The 21,170-nt window shown below is 39.1% G+C and overlaps 1 protein-coding gene across 1 annotated transcript in view; it reads left to right on the forward strand.

The window, feature by feature from the left end:
* Nucleotides 1-450: 450 nt before the first annotated feature.
* CCNT2 (cyclin T2) overlaps nt 451-21,170 on the forward strand; it is a 22,806-nt gene continuing 2,086 nt past the window's right edge. The window contains 8 exon segments of the mRNA XM_010009306.1: nt 451-525; nt 8,276-8,404; nt 9,430-9,490; nt 10,982-11,044; nt 17,296-17,341; nt 18,638-18,801; nt 20,674-20,744; nt 20,934-21,170. Coding sequence (XP_010007608.1) covers nt 478-525; nt 8,276-8,404; nt 9,430-9,490; nt 10,982-11,044; nt 17,296-17,341; nt 18,638-18,801; nt 20,674-20,744; nt 20,934-21,170 — 819 coding nt within the window. The 5' untranslated portion in view covers nt 451-477.

Genomic DNA, 21,170 nt, shown 5'->3' on the forward strand with positions numbered 1-21,170 from the left:
CCTCTGGCTGCGCTCGTGTCGGTAGCTGCCGGTGTAGGCACCTCTGAAGCACATCCCGGTTGATTGCACGCTCGTTTCCTTCAAATGGGCATCTCCTCGTTGGCCATTCTTAAATTTGATTTATAAGGAGAAAAAAAAAAAAAAGATCAGCGTAAGACTAAAACCTCAAATACCTACTGAAATAGTTGAATTGGAACAAAACAAAAGCACTCGAGACAGTATTTCGGTATATGTTGCCCATTGAGGAGTTCCCATTCAGCGGGGGTGTTTTCATTCAGTGTGTTAATCGCAGTTAAGTTCCGAAGTGTCATGTCCTTAATTCGTTTTCAGCTGAAGCCCGTATGGTGAAAGTAGTGATTGATGCAGAAAGCACATCACTTTCAGTCCTTGTAAACAATTTTCTTAATATGAATATGTAGTGTTTCCTTAATTTAATCTTCCAGATCTCAGCTTACGATAAATACTGCAATTGTTTACATGCACAGGTTTTATATGCATCATTCCTTCACAAAATTTAATCGAAATGTAAGTATGATTTTACATGTGGTAATAATACACACATAATTTTGGCGGTCTAACTGACAATTGTTATATTCTTTTGCTGGATTGTAAAGTTTGGTCCATTTATAGGAATTCTTGCTTCATGTTGGTGGTTTAGAAGGAATAATGATACCTCTTTTCGACTTTGAATTATTTTAACCGGTGGCAATTAGATTGTACCTTCTGCCACCAAAATGAAAAAGTAGGCACCAGCAGCAAGCAGATTTGGATGTGTGAAGAATGCATTTAGATGCTTTGAATCTGACTAGTGCTCATGTGCTGTAGTTTGAAAGGCTGATGTGTAGGAGCACACATTTTTGTTAATGAAGTCAGCAATAGTGCAAGCATGGTGTGTCAGACAATTATAATATGGTTATGTGCAGATCCATATGGATTATGTATCTGGTCTTGAAAAACAGTGTAAATTCGTTTAACCAGTCTAGACTTAAGCAGCATGATGATAAGTCATGTTAGACAAGAAAGATCTTTAAATCTGATGAGACAATGCCAGCTCTCCTGTTTTTAACCAATTAACTAGATATGCTGAATCTGAACACAGAATGTGTTACGAAGAGCTGAATCCTTCAGTAAAAACACTGCCTATAATTGAGGGACTGTGTGACAGGTGTAGAACTTGAGATACCAACTTGAAAATTTCAGGGCTTTTTTTTTTTTTTTTATGGCCAGTATGGGATGTGTCAGTCAGAAAACTGAGAATATTCTAGGGATTCCTGGGAGTTTGTTGTGCTTTTTTGTTTTCAGGTTTTTTAAGTACTTTTAGTCCATCTTTTATACTGAGTTTGCGAGCACAGTTAATAACAACAGTGGTATATCACCAACTGGTGAGGATGAGTTTTCTGAGATAGTGACTTTTCACAGGTCGAGACTGTGACAGATGTTATGGTCTAGCCCAGAGCAGACCTTGGTCTGTCAAGGGAGAGAATCATGCAGATCTTGCACTGTCTGAAATTTGGGTAGGTACTGAGTGGGTTACAGTGTTAATCACTCTTTTGTCTGGCATGAATTTGTTTATCACTGTTGGCTGAGCAGATGGATGTTTTATTTGGTGTTTATTCATTAGGAAATAGCTATTAGTTTGTAGGTATATTTCAGAAGTGTATTTAATTATTTTTGTGCAAAATCTGAGGCAAAACTCAAACATCCAGGAAGCTTGTTACCAACACTGCGGTGTTACAGGTCTTTATGTAAAAAAAGCTAAGTGTTTAAGTACAACTTGAGCTAAGTGTGCATAAGCCTGAAACACTTTAACTGTGATAAATCTGTAATGTAGGTTTTGTTTATGTGGTGACAGCTCAGAGTATTAAATGTATGTACATATAAATCAAAATGTACTTTCCTAAAGTAGTTTTCTAGTTTTAGAGCAGGAGTAGCACACATGTGGATCAAGTTCCAGCAGGCTTTGTGGTGGAATATGCTCTTTGAAAGTGTTTCTGTAATATATCAAGTGAAGGCAGTAAAGCAGTTGTTCCGTCTCTGCTCCCTCTGTGTTCCTGCTCATGTAGCAGGAACCTGTAGCTGGTGGAAGAGGATCAGGTGAGGCATCCAAAGTTTTTTGTGCCTGTGGATGGTTTGCAGACTTGATACAGGCAGAGCTGCTTGGAGTGAAGAGCTCACTCTGTGTAGAACTGCTGTAGTGGGGCTTGTGTTAGATGCATTGCCTGCTAGGTTACTGTTTGTACTGACATCTGGGAATCTAGGGTAGAGTTAGGTAGCAAGAAGCTTCAGCTGCTCTGGGTTTTCACAAGTCACTGGAAAACACTGGTCACTTGGATCTGGTAGCACAGTAGTATTTGGATATATAGTGTTCCTGTTATGAAAACTCTGCCTTAAGTTACGTTTATGAATCTTAAAATTCACAAGTAAGCTATGTAATCGCTGAGTGCCATGGAAACTGCAGCTATTACAAGAGGGGGAAAGTATATTGGTAAATTAATTCTTAGGTAATGCTGTTAAAATAAGTTAAAGGCAAGTGCACTGCAAGATAGGACTTGGTAGTACAGATTTCTGCCAAATTACTTTGTGTGGTTCTTGGTGAACGTAGGGCCAGACAGCAGCTTTGTGTGTGTACCGATGGGCAAATGAATGTTCTTATTTTGCTGTAGGGTAAAGAGGAGTGGTCTTAAAGTGAACGTGAGTCACTTTTAAATACTTCCAAACCATCTGGTGGGCTCTCTGTGGAGAAAGCCAAAGCCAAGGAGTGTAATAAATACTTAATGTAAAATCTCCAGAGTACTTGGCAAGCCAAAAAATGTAACACTATTAATTCACTGCAAGAAGAAACTAATCCTTAGAAATTAAATAGTAAGGTACTGGCAGTCTTGGAACTAAGATGTAGCTAAAATATTATATATAAAATTTATATTATATATGGAGTATATCTCTAATATTTCTTTGGTGTGTGCATGCAGTGGTGTTTATCCATGGCAAGAAGGAATCTGAAGGCTGGGGCTAGAAAATTAGATGGTCATTAGTCAGAATGCCTTATGATGGCCAGCTGAAAAAATACAGGCTTTGTTTTCTTGTTTTGTTGGTAATGTTTTTAGGCAAGTAATAAACACTTGCATGGGTAATTGCTGGGTTGTACAAATACACACGTATGTCTTGCATTTAAGTCACGTGTACTTAATTGTTAATAAACAGGTCTTCTAGTGGAAGGGCATTTACTTACTAGCTATTTTCTAATTCTTTATTTTTTTTTCTTCAGTGTTATTGCTAAACCATTTTACAGGCTTTCAAGATTTGTGAACAGGCAACAGAATTCCCAACAGCATCTTCAATCATTAGAGCCACAGGGGTGCACATAGCAGTTAATGTCATCTGGGTTCATTCTGAATGTGTTATGTTTACTGCTTTAATGACCAAATATCCCTATTTTTGCAAAGTTACTGTGGGTTAGCAAGTAGCTTTTGAATTGCAGGGGGCTATCTACCAAGTGCAGACACTTAGGTGCGAAGAAGAATGTACTGAGATTTTGCTGTTGGCAGTCAAAGCAGGTTAAGACCTTGCAAGGTTGCTGTTCCCCAGTGATAGGGTGGAAACTTGCTTTACTGATTCTAGTAAGCAGAATTAGGTGCCCTGACTACTAATTTTCTGTTGCCATGCAAATGACATTTCAGGAACTAATGTGAATTTCCTCAGCAATAGTACAAATTATTCTTTTTACATTACTGTTGACCAGGGCATAATAACTTTGGTTCACTGAGTACAAACTTAGTCAGTACTAGTAGCGGGATGGGGAGGGAGCTTGCTGGCTTGTTATAGGAAATCCTAGCCTAACTTAGACTTTAAGATATCTTGAAAATTAAAATTCCTCTGGAAATACTGTTTCTGTAGTACTTAGCGTGTGTGATGCTGTTCTATAGCAAATACCTCTTTTAGAGTCTTATTCTTCAGTACACTGTGATTTGAAGAACAGAGAAGGGGAGAAAATCATTGGTATGCTGGAAATGAGAGGTAAGGCATCCAAAGGGTATCTGTATTTTTAAATATAATCCTTAGAAATACCCTGTGGAACACCAAACAACCAGTTGAAAATACACTTGTTGATCTCAAGGGGTTTTTTGTATGATGTGCAGTGGAACTTTGTAAAATGCCTAAAGAAGGCTGCTGGAGGATTTTTTAACCCTGAAGTGCAAGGTAGGTGGGTTGTGTGGAGGGTTATTTTGTTACCTATCCTTTTGTATTCCCTTCCTGTCTCTTGTGCCTTGTCCAGACTGCAGTATTGAACAGTTGACTTTGCAGTTGTGCAAAGTTCTTAAAACTTTGACAGTACACCCGAAGTTTTAGTGAGGCTGTTTGGGCACTTCAGTTCTGGTTTTGATCTTGCAATTTAACATAGTTGCTTTTTTTTATGCAAAGTGAGCTCCTGGCTATAAGTAAAAAAAAAAAAACAAACCAGCCTTGCAACTCTTTGTGTTCACACTTGAAAACCTGTATCATAGACTGGAACCACTTAAAATCTTAAGCTAATTTGTATCAAGTCTAAAAACATACTAATATTTGCATTAAAAGGGAGAGGGAATCCACAGAAAATGTGCTGTAGCTGTATTCTGAGATTGTTCCGAAAGCCTTCATTATAACAACACTTTTTACAATATGTCTTGTACTTTTTAAGTACAAAAGGACTTGTATCACACAAGTAAAACTTGCTGTATAGTGCTCCTGGACTGTGATAATAAGGCTCTTATGTTTTGGTTTTTCTGTTCCAATGGGACTTGGTTTCTGCCATTCTCAGCTAGTAAAAAACTGGGATTTCATAAATCACGTGTGATCTTCTGAAGATATTTCTCAAAAGCTTAAAGTATTTTGGGTGCATGGTAGATAATTTCTTTGAATTATTTAGGTTTATGTCAAGTGCAGATGTTTATATATAGGTCGCGTACAGTTTTGTCAAGTCTGTGCCTTTAATTTTCCTTCTTTCTTCTGCTTTGCTTTTTCTGCTATTTTTGAGAATTGGAAAGGAATGAAAGCATTTGAGTAACTCTGCCAGTTATACACTTAGCAGGTGTGCTGCCTTCACAGACGACTGTATGCGTGCCAAATCTGAAATTTTATTAGGATGTCTATTTTCCTGAATAAAGGCTATGGAAGACAAAAATACCAACCTGCTCTAAACTGGGAATAAGAACCCTTGTCCTAGACAAGACAGAGACCTGAATTCTTTGGCCAGAAGTCAATGCTGCTTTTTTTTTTTTTTTTTTTTTTTACCAGAAAATAGGAAATAGGTACTTGGGGTGCACATAGATTTCTGATGAACCAGGGTTAAGTGCCAGTTAATCAGTTTGATTTAAATCAGCCTCCAAAACTGTGCTTTATGTAAGTTCTTGGAGATCAGGAATTGAGTGGAGATTTCTTGGCCAGAACAGATCTGTTTTGGTAAATTGGAAGATAACCTGAAATCAGTCTGATGAAGATGCTTCTTTGGAATGAAGTAAAAATTCAGTGCAGTCAGACATATAATAATAGAGAGAATTGGCTGATGATTCAATCGTGCAGTTACTGGTGGCTTGGTTTGAAGAATGTCTCTGTGAAATAGAAGTATTTCCAGTCATGGTAATTGTTGGAAGTTAATTTTTTCAGAAAGGTAAATTGTGAAAATTCTGTGTATGTTTAACTATACCCACAAACTACCTAGAAAGAGACCTTGTGTTAGGATGTGTTTGAATTAACTTCCACACAAAGCTAGAGCTGTAGGGTCTGAATGCAGGTACTTGGGTGTGATGCTTGGTGGGGATGTTAAGGCTGGAGAGGTGGAAAGAACAGCAGGGAGCAACAGTTCATTGCTCACAGTGCAGTGTATTTTGTTCTTGTTCAGCCCAGCAGTAAGGCATGGCTGCAGGTTACTGACTGAGTTTCTGTTTGGTGATCCTGGGAGGATGGAAAGGATCTTCTATTTATTGTCTGTTAAAGCTTTTTCCCATCATCCATTTAATTTCTGATTCTATATACTTAATGATTTAACTTGCCTTCCTTGGTGATTTCTGTCTTGTGCCTTAGTTTTCAGTCCATGGTGGTCAGCCTCATTGTTCAAAAAAATAAAACTGAACCAGTTCTTGTCTCTCTGGTGCCCTCCATTAATAACTCTGCCTTCTCGTTTCTGTCCATTGTCCTCTTGTCAAACTTGTTTGTTCATAACTCTGTTGATCCTTAAACATTCCCAATTTCCTTTCTTCTCTGTCATTCATGTTCTTCTGGCTTCCTGGCTCCATCTCCTAATTGTTTTTTCCCAGAAGCTCACAATTATGTCTGAGAAACTAATCCTTCCTCTTAGGCTGGCCCTGCTGCAGGAGGTGCTGGCTTTGGATACCTTCCTCAGTTATGCCTGCCCTAAGTCATTGAAGCACACTGGGCTTAGATGGATGAAACAAATGTAAATGAGAGAGATTTGCCTTGGTTCTTGCATTACGGGGCTGGAGCAAGGTTTGTCTGCCCTGTGAAATATCCTTTATGTGGCCTGCATATGCTGGTTCATACATGTGTGTGCTACTGTGTATCATCTGCATCTTCTGGCACTTCAAAACTGTTGATACTTTAGCTTTCCGAACTTCAGAAAGTCTTTCTATCACATTTAGTGTCCCAGTGTGAGACTTATTTCAAATAGTATGTCCCTAGCAAAGGGAGTTTCTCCCAGAATTTCACATCGTTACTCCAGGTGATGTGGATAGGGACTTCTCAAAAATCATCAGAAGTCTTAAATGACAGTGTTAATATGGCTTTGTTCAGCAACACCTGACTTCAGGTTTTTGTTTCATTCATTGGTAAAGCTTAAGTTACAAGCTTCTTGAAAAGAAAGCAGTTCTTTTGTCTCCTTTGTGGAAGAATTTGTTCCCTGTGACTTGGTTTGGGTGGTTTGGTATTTTTTAGCATACTAGATTTCTTCATGGCATGTTTCTTAGTATCAAAGGATACCACCTTCCCAGGGTGTCAGTTTTCCTCTAGTCTGTCAATTTAAAAGTTTTATTTAAGATCCAAGTGGACATTTCAAAGTGATTTAAGGAGACAAAAAGTACTCCCTCGATACACTGGGAAGCTCCAGAAGTGTCATTGCTTAAATGTTCAATGCTAATTTGCTGCAGTTTTTCAGATGTTGCAAATTTTTATACCAAGTGTTTCATTTTGGCATAACAAAGAGCTGCTTGCTGACCCCACTCCCCACCCAAAAAAAGTAACCCAACATCTCGCTCCAGGGGGGAGTATGGCTGCTCTTCAGTTCACTCAGTTTAGTTCTGTTTGGGCATTGAATGAGAAATCCAATACCTGCAGTGCTTACACTGTGCACTAATTAAGTACTCAACAAGCAGCTATTTCAATCCCTGAATAAATGCTTTATACTGGCTTAAGTTTAACCAGTTTAATCTGCTCATGCCTGCATGAAGATTTCTGCTGTCATCTGCATTCTGTTTAACATGGGCAATCTTTGCATACAGAAAGAACCTGATTCTTTATGATCTGTATTTATGTTATGTCAGTTCTAGCTGACAACGAGGCATCAAAACTACTTTATAGTGAACTCCTAGGTGATGCTGAAGTGCTAATGGGTGCTTTGCTGCTGGCTTGTGACACCTAGAGTTTTATAAAGTTTTTCTTCTTTAAATGTAATTTGTAGTCTTTATTATAACTGGTGTTTTATGAACCCTTGTGCTTTATTCTCCAGATACTGATGGGTATATAGTAAAGTTTCTAAGAGTAAGCTTTTACTTATCCAACCTGTGTTTATGTAACAAGCTGCTTTTATTAAAGTTCTCTGCAAAGTTTCTCACTTTTAGGAGAATCAAATGCCAGCAGATCTTTTACTGAAAAGACGGTGTAATGGTTTGCTGCTGTGCAAGAAATTGGATGAACTTTCTCACAAAGTATATTTAACTTGAAACAGCCTGTTCTAGTGTGACTAAATCTTCTGAACCAAATCTGTTCTTTTTATGTTGAACTAGAATTAGTTTGACCTCAGACATCTTACAAATGTAATTTAACATATATGCTACTCCCTCCCTGTGCTGTTGAGAGGATTACATCAGTTCTAAAATAAACCATGACTACTTAGTGTGTGTTGCCTTGCATGATTTCAGAACTGTTGAAAACAGTAAATAAAAAGAAAAAATCCAACTTCTTAAAGCTTTTCTAACTACCAGTTTAGACTCTCCATAAAAATTCAAGTCCTACTTGTAAAAAGTTTGAATAAGTACATGTATGTTTTGGGCTTTTTTTTTTTCCCCAGATAATATCTCCTACGGCATTGTTTTTGGCTGCAAAAGTGGAAGAACAGCCACGGAAACTTGAACATGTTATTAAAGTGGTAAATGCCTGTCTTCATCCTCAAGAGCCACAACTGGATACAAAGAGTGATGTAGGTGGAAGTCATGGGTTTACAGATCATCAGATGACACTTCATCTAATGATATGTTGTATTGTCTTGACTGGATTATTGCTGTCTGCAAACTAGAAAAAAACCTCTTATTTTTACACTGTTTGAGTCTTTTGTATTACCCAATGTAACTTAAGTCTTCACGATTTGTGTTATGAAACTTGAAGAGATTGATTCATCTTGAACTTGCATTATTTTTAAGATGTGAGACATCTCATGCATGGTTCCAAAAGTCACAGTTTGCGCAGAGAGGAGTTCAGGACACTGTCTTAGCTAGAGGCTTACTGCACCATTATCTACATTCAGTTGTCTGCTGCTGCCTCTGCTACATATTGGTCTTCCTTTCATTTGCCAAAGTTTGTACAGCTTCCATGGACTTTATAGTTCATATATTCTTTCCTGAGATGATTCATCCTGAAATGAAACATAAGAGGAAGTACTGTGGAAATGCACTGGAGTTGTTCAGCTTGAAGGTCAGGCAGAGCTTGTTATACCCTGCTGGACCTCAGCTGACATATAAAATTATTTTAGCACCTTTGCTATGCTCCCAGCTCTTGCAATGAGGTGTATATGTGTGTGGGGGGGTATATATATATGTGTATATATGTATGTGCATTTGAGCCTGCTCACTTAACACAGGCCAACTGAGTATATCCAGCTGTACTTTAAAGTACTTGTAAAATGGATAACTGCCTAGAGATACTTGAGTGGTTTTGCACTGGCAAGCCTTAGTAAATCTTACGGCACCCCACCTCCCACCCCCCTGAAATATTTTTTTCTGGAATAGATTTTGTAAGGTCCAGACTAAAGAAATCTTAACTGTGAAAGATGTTTAGGCTGCTTAAGCAGGTAGAAGAAAGTGTTAGTTAAGTGTTGGAGTTGTTGGTTTTAACTGGCCTGGGTAGTGGTCTTGTGTTGCTAGTACCAGTATTCAAATAGGAAGTGTATAATTAAAATCTTGAGACAATACGTGACTACATCTTGAGCTGTTTTCTTATTTGTTTCAGGCATACCTTCAGCAAGCCCAAGAGCTGGTTATACTTGAAACAATAATGCTTCAAACTTTAGGTATGTCTTTCTAAATATCTCCTGTGCAGCCAACTTGCCATGAAAAAGTAATGGCTCTCAAGTAACTGTATTTTTTTTTATGTGCTATTGGTACACTAGAATTCTACTATTTTGCATACAACTTCTGATCTGTGAATTTAGTTTCATATGAGCAGTTCTGTTGTGTTCATTTAGGGTAAAAAAAAAAAAAAGACGTATCTGTACTTGTAAATGGGTGTTTCTGACAGCTTGATGGAGTAGAAATATACACCCTTCCAGACAGATATTACTCCAAAGTAGTAACTACCTTGGTATTTCTTCATATGAGGTAACATGTTATACTATGTTAGCTGTGTACATGTTCTGAAGCAACTGGGAAGGGCTTTATACGAAGTGCTTTTCCCCATTTTGCCTTTCCATAGAACATTACATAATTGAGCAGGATTGCTACCTCTTGACATCACAAGTCATAGTGTAACCATTTAATGGATTCAGGTGATTCCAAAATTTGAAATCATAGAATAGTTAGGGTTGGAAAGGACCTTAAGATCATCGAGTTCCAACCCCCCTGCCATGAGCAGGGACACCTCACACTAAACTATGTCGCCCAAGGCTCTGTCCAGCCTGTCCTTGAACACCTCCAGGGTTGGAGCATTCACAACTTCCTTGGGCAACCCATTCCAGTGCCTCACCTCCCTCACTGTGAAGAACTTCTTCCTTAGATCTAATCTAAACTTCCCCTGTTTAAGTTTAAAGCCATTACCCTCCCCAGCATCCTTGTAGGCCCCCTTCAGATACTGGATAAGAAGCTCTTATGACTTTAAAGTAACCTAACTAGAGGTAATTACAGCTGGGCAAGCCTGAGAACACTGACTTACTCAGATTTCTTAAATACCACTCTGAGTGTGTTATTTGACCTCGTTCTTAAAATAGTGTCATAAAAGTTTCTTAAGTCACTGACCTACAAATTGACTTAATTTGTAATTTCGTACGTGCAAGAAAGTTTAAGTCCCAGAAATCAGTGATTGAAGTGCATGTGCATGCACGCGCTTTTTCTGACAACTTAATGTACTAGAAACTGTTCAGATATGTTCAACTTTAAAAATACAGTAACTTCCAGGGTTTACTTTGGATTTTTTTAGCTGTCGGTCAATATAAATGTGAACACAGATTTCACTGTTTGGTGTGAGCCCCTGCCTTCTGCTTGGTATTTGGGGCTGGGGGGAGGGCTGGCAGGTGGTATTTTGTAGCTGCATCAGGGTTATTTTTTATATATATGACTTTAGATTACTGAAGGAATGTTTTACCAATTGATCTTGAAGTGGCTCTACCATCTCCCTTTCAAAAGTACAAAAGGATGCAGAATAAAAGGCAGTTAAATAGTGTTACTTGATCTGCAGTGCAGAGGCTTAGCAAGCAAGTATTTTAGAGCTGGGGGGAAACAAAAGGGGTTTGGGTTTTTATTTTACAGATGCAAATGTATAATTCTAAAATGTGTTCATAACCCTTCAGGTTTTGAGATTACCATTGAACATCCACACACAGATGTTGTGAAATGTACACAATTAGTGAGAGGTCAGTGACTTTTAATGGCTTCTGTAAGTCCTTTTTCACCTTTCTAGTAAAATGTGATGTTATTTTTCTAATATAGTCCTTACCAACTATGTATTCCAAAAAGTTTGTTTAAAGCTAATTACTAAAAGCTTCATCTTACCCTTTAGAGTTTGATAGAGTCCAGATCTGTCATTTGTAATTTTTTTGCTTTCTTTAGCTTTGATTTTAATAATGTCTGTTCCATGTTTTCTCAAATGACAGAAACAGTAGTTGCATAGCCTACTGCTTAGCATTGTTGTGGGTTGATTATTTTCACTCTGAAGTAGTTTTACCAAGAGAAGTTTAGACTGCACGTTTGTTGATGGCTAATGCCTGCTTTCTGTTTTAGCATATCTTTTTAGGCAATGAAGAGGGGGATAAAGAGAGTGCATAGTAGGTCTGCTATCACATGCAAATACTTAAAGATGTGACTAATTGTTTTTTCTGGAGCAGGGTGTACTTATTATTTTAGGTGGTAGCACAAACCCCAAACCTTTTGTTAAATACTCATATCCTCTGACTTGTATGGGGCTCATTAATGTGACTCTGGCCAGAAACCTATTTAGTTTTTTAACATTTTTTGTTGCGTTTTGGCACACCTTTAATTCTTAAATTGGTTTCCTTTGGAGCTTTAAAAAAATAAAAAAAATCGGAATCAGTTGTAAAAGCACCTAATATAAGCTTTTCACTTTTTTAATTAAGGAACATAATTAGTGTTTGGAAATGTTTAGACCATGGTTGTTAGTCATTAGTTGGTTTTGCAGTGAAAAATGTAAAGTTAAGTGCTTCAAAGGTTTTTTGTTGTGGGCTTTCCCTCCTTCCCTCCCCCCCCAGAAAAAAATACAGGAAGGTTAGGTACAACTTAATCAGATTAACTAAATTTGATCCATAGTAACTTTAGAATTAAAGGTTTTGTTTGAAGGAAAGGTCTCTCTCTCATTTTAAAGTAGCTTACTGGTGTACTGTCTTCAGAGTTTGATTCTGAGCAGGACCAGTGCTGCTACTTATTTGCATATAATGTAGTTTTATTGTTATTCTTGCTAGAAGATGATTCTTTGTTCTATGTCCAGATTTGGTTGTGACTCGGTGCATAAGCTTGATTGCACCTGAGTTCTCAACATTCTGCATCAGCAGCCCTGTAGGGTTTTACTTTGGATTTTTTTTAGCTGTTGGTCAGTATAAATGTGAGCACGGATTTCACTGTTTGGTGTGAGCCCCTGCCTTTCTGCTTAGTATCTGGGGCTGTGGGGAGGGGTGACAGGTTGTGTTTTGCAGCTGCATCAGGATTCCCATGTTAGCAAATGTATTTGACTTGAGCCTACTAGGAGAAAAGCATACTGCTGCACAAACTTTACTTCTTTTAGTCAAGGGTAGATACCCCTCTCAGTTCAGCTTTTTCTTTTGTATGCTACTTCTGTGTACTGACAAAATTCATATATTGAAGGTACATGCTGATTTTTAACTTTGACATTTTAAAGCTAATATTTAATGTCATAAGAAATTAACAAACTACTTAAAATTCTAAAATTATACCAAGTCTTGAAATCTGAAGACTCCAGTGAAGGCTGAAATCCATGTACCTCAAGGACTGGTGCAAAGTGAGTGTAATATTGCTGAAGCTTGAAAGCCTGCTCACCACAGTAGGTGTGCTCCTTGGTATGTGTGTATGCAAATGGGATTCTCTCCAGTCTATGCCCCTCCAAGGGGTTCCCAGGCTGTGAACACAAGACTGGAGTACCTCATATTAAAAAAAAAAAAAAAAAAACAAAACCAAAACCAAATTAATCCATAAATTAAAAACATGAAATCTGTAGTCCTGCATGCAAGTCAAGCAAGCAGAGAATAACTGCCATGGAACATTAGTCATATATTGAGTGAATAAAGAGATGGGCTTGTGGATCTTCAAAGATGTGGTGGTATGATTTTAGTTCTCTCTCTCTTAACATCTATTTATTGGACAGTGTGGTGTTGTGAGTAGGTGCAACACTTAGATCTCAAGTCCTGAAGCTTTCAAAATGTATCTGAGACTTGTCAGTGTTAAACCTTCGGTGTTAAAGGGATTCACTGAGAAGTTAATGAAATCCAGGGTTGCTTCAGCCAGCTCTGGTAGCATGTCTTCTTGGACAAAAATACTATTTCAGAAAAGCAGAAATACCTTTCTTATTAAACATGATGAACTTATCCAGGACTGTTTTGATTAAAACCTCCAACTGTATGTTCAGGCAGAGAAGGAAGGGAGGAATGTAATGGGGCTGTTTAAGTATCAAGAAAGGCAGCAAGGTTAGCTGAGTTATGCAGGTGTACTTAAGATTTTGCCTTAGCATGTGTTCACTGAGTTGCCACATGGTGAGAAGATGCCCTTTTGCTGCCTAAACTTAAGTGGCTAAGAGGATGGCTGATTCTCTGTACCACTTTTTGTTGTTGTGCATTCAGCATAATGTGCTTTATGCTGTCACTGTTACCTGTATTAATCTGTAAGCTTCCCCTTTTAAAAACAAAATGGAAAAAGAACAAAAACCAAACCACATTCTGTTGATGGTGCTCAAGAGATTCAGCCAAGTCCTTTGTCAGAAGACTGTCTAGTCTTATAGTGGCATACCAGAATCAGTTGCTGGAAGCTGAAGCTGAACTAGTAAGTGGGAATTGGTGCAAATAATCATAATCGTTTCAACGTGCAAGTAAAGAAAAACTTGAATTCATCATCTTTAAGATTGAAAGCCTTTCTGAAGGCAGTGTTAGACATCACAGATCATTGTAGATAAGGGGTGACTGGATGGATACATGACTCATAATGTTCAGGTGTAAGGTATCTAATTATTTCTTCTGGTTTTCAAAGATTCATGGGTTGATGAAATTGTTCCATCTTTTCAGTTTGGTCAGTATAGTAGACAAGGAGAATGGGCTCAGTCTTTTTTCTGCACCATTCTTCCTCAGTGTCAAGAGACTGAGAAGAGGAGACAGGACCATCATTCCTTAGGATCCCACAGGTCCTCTAAGGAATCTGGAGGCAGTGGATCTGTGAAGGCTTGTCAGCAAGCTTCAACCAAGGATGGTTGGTGCTGAAGAGAGAAGAAAAAATAAAAACAAAAAAACCAACACCAAAACACCAAAAACTGTTCTGGTATCAAACTGCCTTACTGGCTTGAATGCTAGTTCAGTGATCTGCAAACTGCCCTAGTGCTGAGACCATGGTGTGGTCCTCTTCAGCTCTGGTGCAAATTGGTTTGTTCCCAGCCTGCTTCTCATGGAACTTGAAGAGGAGGAATCTGTATCCTCATCTCCGTCTCAGGAAGTCTTCAGTCATTCCTTTTTCTGTGTTGGTACACAGCCTTCTTTTGGAACTGAAGATTGGATCCCAAGGATTCTAGGATTGTTCTCACTACTCTGCAGGTTATCAGGTATCTTGAACACCCATGATCCTTGTTAATCTTTTGTAGAAATAGCACTGTCAGATTCCTCAAACGTACCATAGTGTCTGTGAGCACAGGTGCTGTTGCTTAAATCGGGCTGATAAAGTCAGCAGAAGAGGAGATGAACATGAATCAGCTTTTTCAGAGGGTATTCTTATGAGGAAAATGTAAGTCATAGTAAACTAAGTGGTGTGGAAAGACCTTAAACAGCAGTGCTACAGGCAGCCTTCGCATTTTGAGCTTTCACCTTGGGATTTTACAGGCCTGTTCCCGAGGTTTTAAGTATTTTCAAGAAAGCAAAGCCACCAGGACTGCTCAGACCTGAATGCCTACACCACGGTCTCCTCCAGCCCTTTCCAGATACAACAGGCATCCACCAGCATTCCTCTATTCAGAGCCTTTTTCTTTTTGCCCAGAAGGACCTCAGCAAGCTTTCTTCTGATGCAGACTGGCTTATCTGCAGTCCCCTCTTTCCAGGGAATGTTGTATGTATGTTGTCAGGGTCCTAGGCATAGCCAGCTACCACCTTCCTAAGGGTGACTTGGCAGTCGCATTTCCGTGATTATCTCAAGATCCAAGATAACCTGGTGTTGAAGAAAAGACTCAGAATTGGAACCGGTTGAACTGTGTGGCTACACCCAATAAAGAGCATTTTGGTTTCCACTGGGAATTTCTTGGAGACAGTAGCCTTTGGGAAGGTGTGTTGGACAGCAGCTCCTGTTTCAGAAATCTTGATTGCTACTTTAGTAATCCCCTGCCTTATGGTTGCTTCTGCTGCAGTAAGACAGGGTGGATGTTTTAAATCACTCCTGAGTGATAGCATACAGAGCTGATTATTAATGGCTGGCGTCACAGTCATCAGTCCTGCAGCTTGTAAGTTATGACAGAGAAGCTCTGCTGGCTTGTTGTGGCCTCTGCTTCAAGATTATGATCATTTGGAGATGCACTTTCCACCACTATGAAGGAAAATATAGGAACCAAAATTTGTGAGCTTTAATTTTAGTGATAGATTCTACTAAACAAAAGCTGTCCTAAAGAGTAAGAAAAGAGTTTGGAATGGATGTTTTCTGTTGTGTTGTGTTACCATAGGCTTTAGTTGCAAGCTGCAATTCCTTGCTGGTTTTAGCAATGATGATTATTTAGCTGTAAATAAGTTGAAACCTTATCATACTGCTTGTAGTATAGGTAAGGTATTTAGCACATTAATTTTTGATTAAGGCTAAAATGTGTGTTTCAAGATGTGATTCTTTTCTTCCAGGTATGTGTGTTGATTTACTCAACTTTCAAGCTGATGTTAAATAGAAGTTTTTTGGCATCTGCTTTTCTTCCTTGTTCAAAAGGGACATTTCAGTGAGAGTAGAGATGCTTTTTGGTCCAGTTCCTTAATTCAAACCTGTTGTCACTTTACAGAATATAGAAATCATTGAAAGGCCTTTAAACATTACTTTGAAAAATGAAGAGCAAGACATCAGTTTCAGTCTTATTCAACCCTTCTGTGTTTTCATTTGTTTTGTCACAATAGTCTCATTTCACTTTTTCTGTTTGGTAATACTGCCTTACGTTTTTGTGATGGGAGTGAGAGGAGAAGGTTGATCTCCATGTAATCTGGCATGCAATTACCATTATCGTTTGCAAACTAAATATTATTGTATAACACTGTCACATCGTCAGTTCACCTTTTGATTATTATGGATTAGTAGAACTTGTGTATAGGAACAGATCCTGTTCCCTTGCTACTTTCACATTCTTCTCAGATGATGGCACTGCCTGGCTGGGTAGCATGAAAACAAATCTGACTTGTACTTCTTGGGAATCGTTAGAAATTAAATCACATCTTTAATACACTTTTTAAAAACTCAATTTGCAAAGGCTTTGCAGGCTTTCTCAACCTGTGTGGAAAGATTCTTATTAAAATAAAAGTTTAACAATATTCCTGTGACATGAAATTCAACAATGCGCTTTCTGCAGGTAGCACTGGTTTCAAGTGATAGTGTCAAAGTCAGAATTCAATGAAGGCTGCGTTCAATCTTCAGTTAAACCCCTTGTGCCCAGCTATTCCATTATATGCATGTTACAGTAAGTTCTACTTGAGTGAGGAGCATTGGGGTCAGTGCTGGAGGGCTGCAACAGCTGAAGCCATTGGCTTTTCCTTTCTGGCACACTGCAGTCTTGCGTGGTTTTTTTAACTTGACTGTAACTAAATGAAGTTGTTTATTTCCTACTGAAGCTTTGCCATAGGTTTAATAAACACGGAACAAAATGTTCTGAGTATGGTGCTCTTAATATTCAATTGGTTTACCACCCAGCTTGGGAGCTTGCTATGGAGTAGGGCCTTGGGGAGAGATGTGGCTGTTTGGGGGGAGGTGCTGGGGGGTGGAGGGGTGTTCTCCCACTATCCTGCCATGCTCATCTCCAAGAGCAGAACATGTGCTGTGCTGTGGATTGGCTTTTACTGACTGCCTTTCTGCAGTCCAGGGTTGTGCTAAGGGTCTTCTGTTACTGAGGGTGGGAAGCAGGGCTGCCTAGAAGAGCCTGCATTTGTGTATGAGGTGTTTGTGAGGCAGATAAGCAAAAGGGAACTGTTCTGTGGGTTGTAGAGGGGATGCTCAGCGAGTGGACTGGCCAGTCCATCTTCAGTTACCAAATATAATGGCCTCTTCAGTATCTCAGAAATGATTATTTTAAAGGCTAGTTAGCTACATTGAGATCAATTCTGTGGAAATACCAAGTGGTGCTTTTTGGAAGGTAAAACTGCTTTAATTGTGGAGTGAACCTGACAAGTTAGCACAGATCTTTAATCTCTCCATTTTTCTTTTCTTACAGCAAGCAAGGATTTGGCACAGACATCCTATTTCATGGCTACCAACAGGTTGTTATCCTGAACCTCTTTGTTGCACTGTTGTAGCACACTATAGCTTCCTTTACTGCAGGGCCCCCTACATGTGTCTTACCCTTGTTGCAACAGGAGACTGGGCCATCTACAGTGGTGGTACCTTTCTGTTTGCAGTGCGGTGTATTGTACAAGGGCCTGATGGCACAGAGGGGTTAAATGCACAATGAGAAGTGTAGTGGTGCTTTCTGATGACATTTTTCTCGATTGTGAGTGCATAAGTCTAAAATTGGTAGCCTGAATAGCAGCTAAAGATTACAAAACTTAACCTAGAAATCCGAGCATCTTGGTAAGTACAAAACTATTTCTAGTTTACACTTGTAGTTAATGGCAGTTTTCTCTTAACTTTAAATATATTGATCCAGTCTTAACTAATAAAATTGTAGTAGGCCTAAGATCTTTTCAACAAGCTGTTTTTTTCTTTTCAGATAAACTAGTAGTAGTCCAATGTTCTTCCTTTTAGAAACAGCTCTTAATATATAGTTTTAAAACCTGAGTGTTTATATAAATTTAAAGTTCTAGGATTCCAGACAGGGACTGTGTATACATATATACTATATATATAACCTGTTGTACCCAGGTGGAATTAGAGAGCAGACTTCAGTCTTGATTTCTCGATTACTTCAATTTACTTCCTGTAAAACAAGTCTGAGCTTTATTTAAGAGCATTACATTTTGTGTAGATAGTTCTTAAGCAATCAGCTGGCTATTACAGCTCTTCCAAATAAAAATTTCTTGGTGGGTGAGGTTCTTGTATTGGAAATTGGTGATAAGAAAAGCTGTGATAAAACTGTGAAACCGAACAAATGTCTTGGTGCTGCTGCCAGCTGGAGGCTGAAGGCAAGTTCACAAATATCACAGATCGAGGCCTGGTGAAAGCTAAGCCCACAAGTAACTCACCTGGCTTCTGTGGAACTACCGGGTACCTTCTTCTGATTGTCTCTTTCAGAGACTGCATAGTGAGCTGTATGGTTTTTACTGTAGAATTATAATTGATCGTATTATACTTCTTTTTAGTGCTTATGTACAGTAGAATAACTGGTAAATTTACATACCGTTCATCACACTTCTAATAGTAAAAGCAAATTAAACTTTTCTACCAGATAAACGCCCTGCCCTTTGTTTTCTTAAGACAGTAAGATATCTTACGAACTAATGTATAACTGTGTTGCTTGACAAGTTCTCTTATTTTGTATGTTAATGGTTAATATTCTTGGGTTTTCTGTTTTACATGTTTGATTTCCTCTGGTTCCTCATTACGAAATTGTGCAACAGTCTTCACCTTACCACATTCTGTCTTCAGTACAAGCCCACAGTGATAGCATGTGTGTGCATTCACTTGGCCTGCAAGTGGTCCAACTGGGAGATCCCAGTATCAACTGATGGAAAACACTGGTGGGAATACGTAGATCCTTCGGTTACTCTAGAATTACTAGATGGTAAGTAGGACACAGCCTTGCTACTCTTGAAATTCAAGAGTTTGTTAAAGTGAAAATGTGGGCATAGTATAGTAAGAGCATAGCTTTAAGCCTAAATTAAGTCTCGCTGACTTCACATAGTGGATCCTCAGGTGAAAGAAAGGTACAGCAGAGAGGAGAACTTAGGAAGACCAGCTTGGTTTTGAGACCCTTTTTATTTCCTCTTGTGGGCTGGGGCATCCATATACCTTTTGTTAGGTGCAGGTTGGAATCTTGCCTTGAGGTGCTTTTCAGAACCAGGAAAGAGAGGGAAACCTAGCGGTGCAAATTCATGTGGTCTGATCACTTTATGTACATCACTGGTCCAAGTTCACAGCTTCAGTGGCACTGAAACAACTGTTCTTAAAGCTATACATAAAATTGCTGTGTTTATAAAGGTAGTTATGTGTTAATTTGGTGTAGCTTGTGATATCTCAAACACTGTATTTTTTTCTGGTTAAACGGTTACTTTAGAGAAGCAAGTGTATACCTGAAAGATCATATACCTAGAGATTTGCTATCCTTTGAAATAGTTCTTATTACAATGGAGTCTGAATTTAAGGCTTGCATGCACTACTGCAGTGGAGGTGGTAGCTCTTGGGTCTTTCAGATCTATGTATGGGGCATTGCTGTTTGTTCTGGAGTGAAATACTTGTTTCAGAGCAGTGGCAGAGGCCTCCACGCTTGGTAGGGCCCAGCACAGCTCCCCATGGGCTGCTTTTTCCTTCTGCTGAGCTTTCATTTCTTACTGGCAATATTTTTTTAATTTGAAAGTGAAAACTTGCGTAGCTGCTGCATGAGGGACAGAGCCAGAGTGAGCTCGGAATCACAGCTTCAAATGTCTCTGTCTTAACAGGATGCTTTAAGTTGTACCTGTAGTTTCAGACACCACCACCCTGCTTTCCTTCTCAGCTGGCTGTTGGTTTGTGTGTTTGGTGAGCATGCATCGCGTCAGCTTTTAAAACCCCAGGAGACACGTGCTGTGAGCTCACAGTAAACACCAGTCAATTCTTGAAGTGTTTTTGGAGCTGGTGTGTGTCACAGATTTGGGCAGACCAAAGGGCTGAGGCAGTTTTGCCCTTGGGAGCAGCTTGTTTCTAAGTTGCTTATGGAGTTGTGGGGAAGCCAGTTCTTCCAGACTTGCAAGAGACCACCTACTTTTGCATTCAAGTTCTGACTGTACCTTCTTATTTTTAGCTTGTGAGTAAAATTACATTTCAGTGGCAAGTATTTTTCTTTGCAGCTGTCGAGCATGGAAACCAGCGCTTCCTTGTGGACATGCTAATTGCAAGCATCTTTGGCTTGGTTTTCTTTAACGCAGCCAGCTATTTTGCCTCAAACACGAATTAATCAAAAGCTGTTGCTTAAAACAAGGTCCTTCGAGGGTCTGATGGCTCGTATTTTGTCAGAACTGTTACTGGTTGTTCCTGAAGTTCGGTGGAATGACTGAAACAGTGACTTAGAAATTTATACTTTAAAGGAAACTTATCTTCACACAGGGAATGCCCAAGCTGAATGTCAAGTGTGTTTTAGGAGCTATTGCTTGTACAGATCCCTCTTGAAATTTTTGGTCTAACAAATCCAGATTCTGCAAGAGTAGAAACAAAAATGCAGGCCTGCTTTTCAGAACGCATGTAGTGGTCAGAAGTCTGCTGTAGTGAAATACTGTAGCCTTTTTTTGACAGCACTGACAAGGTTCTTGTATTGAATATCAATGGAAAACACACGCAGCCTGTAATAACTACTGCAAATGCTGTATCCTGTCAGTCTAGGAAAATACTTAAAGTTGAACCTGCTTACTACAGAGCCAGGGGTATAAATGGCTTCTTTTTTCTTTTTGCTATCCCTACCCAGAGCTAACACACGAGTTTCTGCAGATACTGGAGAAAACGCCCAGCAGGCTCAAGAGAATTAGAAATTGGCGGGTAAGGAGTTTTCCTGGAACAGTGTCTAGCAAAAAGAGGTGAACTTCTAGGAGAATTATGAACTGAACAGCTGGGTTGGGAGAGGGCAAAACCCTGAACAGCTTTTATCCTTGCCTTTGAGCTAAATTAGAATGGACTGTAGACATAATCTAAGCTGTGCACTTTCCCACTTCTTTCCTTTTTGCTTAGGCTAATCAGGCAGCTAAGAAACCTAAAGGTGATGGGCAGGTATCAGAGAACTCGCTTCTTGGTTCATCTTTGGTCCAGAATTCCATTTTGGTGGATACAGTTGCTGGTGTAGCTGCAAACACAAGTTTCCAAAAACCATCCGCATCATTTCCTGCACCGGTACCTCTGACCTCAGGAAGTATTTCTGTTCCAGACAGTCACGCACCTGAAAATTTGGCAATATTAGCTACAGGAATG

The sequence above is a fragment of the Nestor notabilis genome, unplaced genomic scaffold (genome assembly GCF_000696875.1).
Source record: "Nestor notabilis isolate BGI_N333 unplaced genomic scaffold, ASM69687v1 scaffold23102, whole genome shotgun sequence".
Lineage (NCBI taxonomy): Eukaryota > Metazoa > Chordata > Aves > Psittaciformes > Psittacidae > Nestor > Nestor notabilis.